This window comes from Clupea harengus, unplaced genomic scaffold, assembly GCF_900700415.2.
Source record: "Clupea harengus unplaced genomic scaffold, Ch_v2.0.2, whole genome shotgun sequence".
Lineage (NCBI taxonomy): Eukaryota > Metazoa > Chordata > Actinopteri > Clupeiformes > Clupeidae > Clupea > Clupea harengus.
Window position 1 is genome coordinate 4174 of NW_024880764.1, and position 6439 is coordinate 10612.

Genomic DNA, 6439 nt, shown 5'->3' on the forward strand with positions numbered 1-6439 from the left:
ATCCTGTCACTTTTAATATAATGTTCATCTATGGTCATGAGCTTGATAGAATATTAGGTGTGGCTATTAAATAATGAGACTAATGCTTTAATTCAATTGCAATGAAGAAGACTGTGAAGGGACCGGCATTTGAGATTATAGTTAATAAGGATATGCCATAGTCAATAATTCAATACTTAAGTTAGAATGTAGTCATTTCTGGTTAGAGAAGAGAGATTATCCTGAGGAGTGAGGTGTGACGTGTCAAATCAAAGGGCCTTGTTCTCCAAGGCCTATTTGAATAGAGGGTAACACCCCTTCAACTCAGTGCATTTAACAGGCAATCCTTTAAATGGATAATCAGATAAGGCTTAGGTGAAGCGCTGTGAGTGAGTGTGGAACTACAGGTCTGTCTCAACAATGTGTGGCCACCGTTGTGCAAGATTAAACCTGAATCATGACTGAACGAAATCCAAGACTGGGTCTCCAATATATGGTATAAAATGAAATACCATTAACTGTTATACTAAAAGACCTCATATAAACTCATAATAAGAGTTTCATTATTTAATAGCCACACCTTGTATGTCATGTGAGGCCTTTGAAAGTTTTTAGAGAACAGCAACACAGCTTTTTAATATTCTTAGTCTTGATATACATTTACCTGAGATTTTGCAGTTTACACTGCGGGTCCTCCTTTAGGTCTAAAAGCAGTTTGACTCCTGATTCCCCTGGATCATTTTTCCTCTGAGATCCAGCTCTCTGAGATGATTGGGATTTAATTTTAAAGCTGAAGCTAGACTAGCATAGCCCTCCTCTGTGATACTGCAGTCTGAGAGTCTAAAGTGACATAAACACAACAAGACTTATCAGTGTATTAAAAGTCAGACCATTTTTGTAGCCAAATTGAAGGGATCAGCAGTTTACGACGTGAGGAATATTGGATGACACAGCATTTGAAAGGTTGAAAATAATGCACACTGAGGTGGTATTACTGCCCAAAACGCAGTTCACATTCTAAATGCATGGTGCTATGGTCAAGGTCTCATTGTTCTCATTATTTTGAAACATATACTCAGTCATAAACATGTCTGAGTCCTCCAGATTTTCCATGAAACAGTTTGTGATCTTGTGGTTTTCTGATACTCTAAACATTTTATTTTCATCTGAGCATTTGTCCAAACTATACTTCTTACAAGTTTTGTATGTCAACATAGAAAGACAAATCTAAGTATATGTATGTCTGAAACTTTATATGATTTTAGAAGTGTGTTAGAAACACTGTTCGTCTGTCTGTTATAATGGGGATCATTTTCGCTAAAGCGTATTTCATCGAGTAATGAAAAAAGTACAAATGATCCCACAGAACAATAGGGAAAGCTGAAGAATCAAAATGTCTTACCTGAGTGTCTCCAGTGCACAGTTTGGGTTCTCCAGTCCGCTAGAGAGTTCTTGGACCCCAATATCTCCAATACTGTTGTCACTGAGATCCACATTTTTCAGTTTTGAAGATGGTTTGCTGAGGATACAGGCCAGTGCTGTACAGCTCCTTTCAGTGAGCCCACAGCTATTGAGCCTTAAGGGGAAAACATTGAGTTAATCCACACCCCTCTAGTGACTGAAATGTCTAATAGCAGTAGAATATTTCATATGAATTTATTATTTGATTGCTCAAAATGGGCATTAACAAGTTGGTTGGAAACCCAGCTAGTGTCATTAACCCCTCCCTTTCTGAGAATACACACTGCCATCATACTTACTGAGCCTTCTGAGATTCCTCCACTACTGGCTGCAGCCTTAGGAGACCTTCATCAGATCTGATGTACTTCTTCAAGTCAAACTCATCCAGCTTCTGTTCTGATGTCAGCAGCACAAACACTAGAGCTGACCACTGGGCAGGTGAAAGTTCAGCTCCAGAAAGTGTCCCAGCACTCAGCAGCCTTTGGACCTCTTCCACTAAGGAGTGATCATTGAGTTCATGCAGACAGTGGAAGAGGTTGATGACCCTTTCTGATGAAGGAACCTCCCTGATCTTTTCCTTAATGTAACTGATTGTTTCTTCATTGCCCATCTGATTTTGTCCTCTCTGTAGTAGGCCATGCAAGAGAGTCTGGTTAGACTCCAGAGAGAGGCCAAGAAGGAAACGGAGGAATAGGTCAAAGCGTCCATCTTCATGCTTCAAAGCTTTGTCCACAGCACTCTTCTGTAAGATGATCATGGATTTCTTCATTGAAGGAGACAAACTCCCTGCCATTTCATGACCTTGGTGTTTGGATGTCCTTATTACACTCCTTGTCCATTTGTGCTGAATCAATGTTCCAGGAGTTTGGTGTGTGGATATTATGTCTTTCCCTTTAACTGCCATGATCAAAAACACATACAAGGCTGCAAGATACTCCTGGACACTTAAATGCACGAAGCAGAACACCTTATCTTTATAAAGCCCTGATTCTTCTCGAAAGATCTGGGAGCAGATGCCAGAGCACACTGCTGCCTCTCTGACATCAATTCCAGACTCTTTTAGGTCTTCTTCATAGAAAATCAGATTACCCTTCTCTAACTGTTCATATGCCAACTTTCCAAGACCAAGGATAACTTCCTGGTTCCACTGTGGATCAAGGTTCTGCACATTTTCAAACTTTAGGTTTGCTCTGTTTGGTTTGAAAAAATAAGGAAATAGGTATACATCTCTGTCAAAGTCTTTGGAATCTGTCCACCTCCTGAAGAGCCAAGAATTACCCCAAGAACAGTAGCAGCAATCCAGCAGAACACTGGTATGTGGCACATAATGTGGAGGCTCCTTGATAATTTGATGTGAGAGACGACTCTGCTGGCAAAGATTCTGATCACTGATCCTCTTCCTGAAGTACTCCTCCTTCTGTGGGTCATTGAATCCTTGTACCTCTGTGACCCGGTCACACAAATCAGGCGGGATTTGATTGGCTGCGGCTGGTCGAGAGGTAATCCAAAGTAAAGCAGAGGGGAGCAGATTACCCTTGATGAACATTTGTCAGGAGTACATCCAATGAGGTGACCTCTGTCACATCAGTCACACTTTCATTTTTTCTTGAAAGTCTAGTTGGAGTCGACATTCATCCAGACCATCGCAGATGAACAACGCTTTGTACTTCCTTGGCTGAGAAAGGTTTAACTGCTTATTTCTGTGAAGAAGTGGTGGAGGAGATCCATCAAAGAGAGCTGTTTTTCTCTCATTGAGGTTCAGCTCTCGAAAAGCAGTGGAAATATGAAGTGAATATCCTGGTTTTCTTTTCCCTCTGCCCAATCCAGAATGAACTTCTGAACTGAGACAGTTTACCAATGCCAGCAACTCCCTTTTGTGACAATACTTCTGATTGGTTTGACTTGGCCAGGTAAGGGTTTAAAGATTGTCACTGCATTTGATTGATGTCTCCTGTCCAGCTGGTCTCTTGGATCTTGACTCAATCTGTCTGACTTCATGCCTCTTCATTTACTTTTCCACTTCCTCCCTCTGTGATGTAGACCTCTGTGTAGATCTTTTCTAGAAGAGCAAGAGCTTCCTTGCTTGCGTATTCCTCACAAACACTCTGGTACTTCTTCTTGAGATTTCTTTTCAGCTCAGTTTGACAAACCACGTCCGCTCATCTATTTCAAAAAACAAAAAAATCACAATAAAACTTAAAAATGTTTTGCAGACCCACTGACACTGAGGCAAAATGGATCTTTGTTGTTTACCTAATTTGAACTAATTGATGCAAAAAAATGGAAATATGAATAAAGGAAGAATCCTTACTTTCTTGCAGTTTGTCAGCGAGATCTTTCAGCTTCATATTCCTAAGGAAGGTGCAGTGCCATCTTCAGAGTCCCTCTTTTGGCTTCACTCTCATCTTTCTCCTTACTCTCAAAAGTTCTCTTTGGTAATCTGGACTCAGCATCCTCTTGAATCTCTTCAGCTCATTCTCACAAGGGTGATGATCTTCTCCTCTAACACCTAAAGCACAAATATCTGGTAACGCTCTGCAGTGTATTGCATTACAGAGCACTGATACTTTACTTACATTTATATTAACCCTAAACCTGGTATATGTACTGTAAGTACAAAGTAATGTTCTATTACTTATTGATTCTCAGTATGACTATTTCTATTACACTGCATTGTATTATTGTCATTACAATATTTAAAGTCCACTGTGAAAGAGTGAGACAGCAAACAATAACAGAATGCCAGGTAGCTAACCTACACACATATTATTGTAGTTTATGTGTATATATCATCATGGCTGGTATTGGATTTGTTGTGGTACACATCCATTTCAAGAACACTGTAGAAACATGCTGCTGAATGAACTATATATCGGGTAGAGATGTAAAGTACAGTTTCATCTAAAGTACAACATCTCAGCTGGACCATGGGAGAGAGTAATGAGTTTAAAAACTACTGCATGACCAGTGCAGAACATTTAAGGCAAAAACTGGAACCCATGACTATTTGTTAACAATGTTGCAGAACATTAAAAATTAACAAAGAAATGGAAAAAAAGGACTGAGCCCTTCTTACATGAGACCATATTTTAAAAAGAACCGCTCAGTGAATTTCCCATAGGATCAATACATATATTATACAGTGGCGGCTGGTGATTTATTTGGGGGGGGGGGGGGGCAGTCATAGACATATATAGACTATAGGCGCAGTTGGGCAGTGCGGTTTAAATAGCACTCCACAATGAGAAAAAAAACACAAGAGAGGTTTTGAGTAGAATATATAAAAAAACAAAGATTTATTTCATGAAAACACAGTGCTCAACACTGTAACAACTCTCAACAAACTGTAAAATTGGGCATGAGAGGTTTAGAGCAGAATGGTTTAAGAAACATTGGGTTGGGTTCCAGAGGTTTAAATATTGGGTAGTAGAGGTTTAGAGTAAACTAGATTCAGAAACATTGTGTACAAGAGAAAAAACACAGGGTGTAGAGGTTTAGAGCAGAATAGAGTGAGAAACACTGAATGATACCAGTAGTTTAGAGCAGAATAGATTCAGAAATACTGGATTATACTAGAGCAGGGGTTCTCAAACTTTTGCAAGCTAGGCCCCCCCCAAAGCTGGTTAGGGGTAGTTGGGGCCCCCCCATCCGCCGCCGCCTGCCGGCCGCCGCCCGCCGCCCGCCGCCCGCCGCCCGCCGCCACTGCCCTCAACTACACCACCATATATACAGTGCCCTCCACAATTGCTATGAGCAAAACAGGATATAAAAAATATGTCTTTGCTGTTTATCCTCTTGGTCTTTCACTCAAAATATTCACAAAAATAGTAAAAGTAAAATTATTGAAAGAAAAAAAAACTGTTGACATTAAATACATATTTTCCTAAAACATGTGTGCCACAATTATTGGACCCCTAGAACAATCTTATAATTAAAATCTAACTGAAGTATATGTGTTACATTTTAAGTTCACCTGTTTGATAAGGAACTCTTAAGAGGTCAACCATGACTTCCTGTTCCACTGGCGTACAAGTATGAGGTGACACAGGCCAAATTCCATTAGTCATTCATCACTATGGGAAAGACCCAAGAACACAGTGACGATGTGCGACGGAAAGTTGTGGAGCTGCACAAATCAAGAAATGGACACAAGAAAATCTCTACAGAGTTGAAAATACCCATTTCCACTATCATGGAAATAATTAAGAAGTTTAAAGCGACAGGAGATGTTAAGAATCAGCCTTGAAGAGGACGTGTGTGTACATTGACCCCACGCACCGTGAGGAGGATGGTTCGACTGGCAAAAGAATGTCCAAGGATCACAGCTGGAGAATTGTAGAGGTGAGTTGAGTCTTGGGGTCAGAAAGTCTCCAAAACTACCATCAGTTGCCACCTACATCACCACAAGTTGTTTTGGAGGGTTGCCAGAAAAAAGCCTCTGCTGTCAATCAACTACAAACTAAAGCGCCTACAGTTTGCCAAATGTAAGTCAGACTTTCAATGGGGCCGAGTTATATGGTCAGATGAGACCAAAATAAAGCTTTTTGGCAACAAACATCAAAGGTGGGTTTGGCGTAGACAGAAAGATAGCCATACAGAAAAGACCCCCATACCCAATGTGAAGAATGGTGGCGGATCTTTGATGTTGTGGGGCTGTTTTTCTTCCAAAGGCCCTGGACATCTTGTTAGGAGACATGGTATCATGGACTCCATCAAATACCAGCAGATATTAAATGAAAACCTAACAGCCCCCTCCAGTAAGCTTAAAATGGGCTGTGGTTGGACCTTCCAGCAGGTCAATGATCCGAAGCACACCTCAAAATCAACACAAAAATGGTTCACCGACCGCAGAATAAAGGTTTTGCCATGGCCATCACAGTCCCCCGACCTAAACCTCATAGAAAATCTGTGGGATGAGCTGAAACCGAGTCTACAAACGTTGACCTCTGAAGGATCTGGAAAGATACTGCATGTAGGAATGGTCTCAGATCCCGTGCCA

At 40.8% G+C, this 6439-nt stretch overlaps 1 protein-coding gene across 1 annotated transcript; it reads right to left on the reverse strand.

Moving 5' to 3' along the window:
- Positions 1-216: 216 nt before the first annotated feature.
- Positions 217-2986, reverse strand: LOC122132596 (NLR family CARD domain-containing protein 3-like). Its single transcript, XM_042707266.1, has 4 exons — positions 1740-2986; positions 1382-1555; positions 782-819; positions 217-221 (listed from the first exon to the last, which is right to left on the reverse strand). The coding sequence occupies exons 1-4, from the start codon at positions 2984-2986 to the stop codon at positions 217-219; spliced, it is 1464 nt and encodes a 487-aa protein (XP_042563200.1).
- Between the last annotated feature and the right edge of the window lie 3453 nt (positions 2987-6439).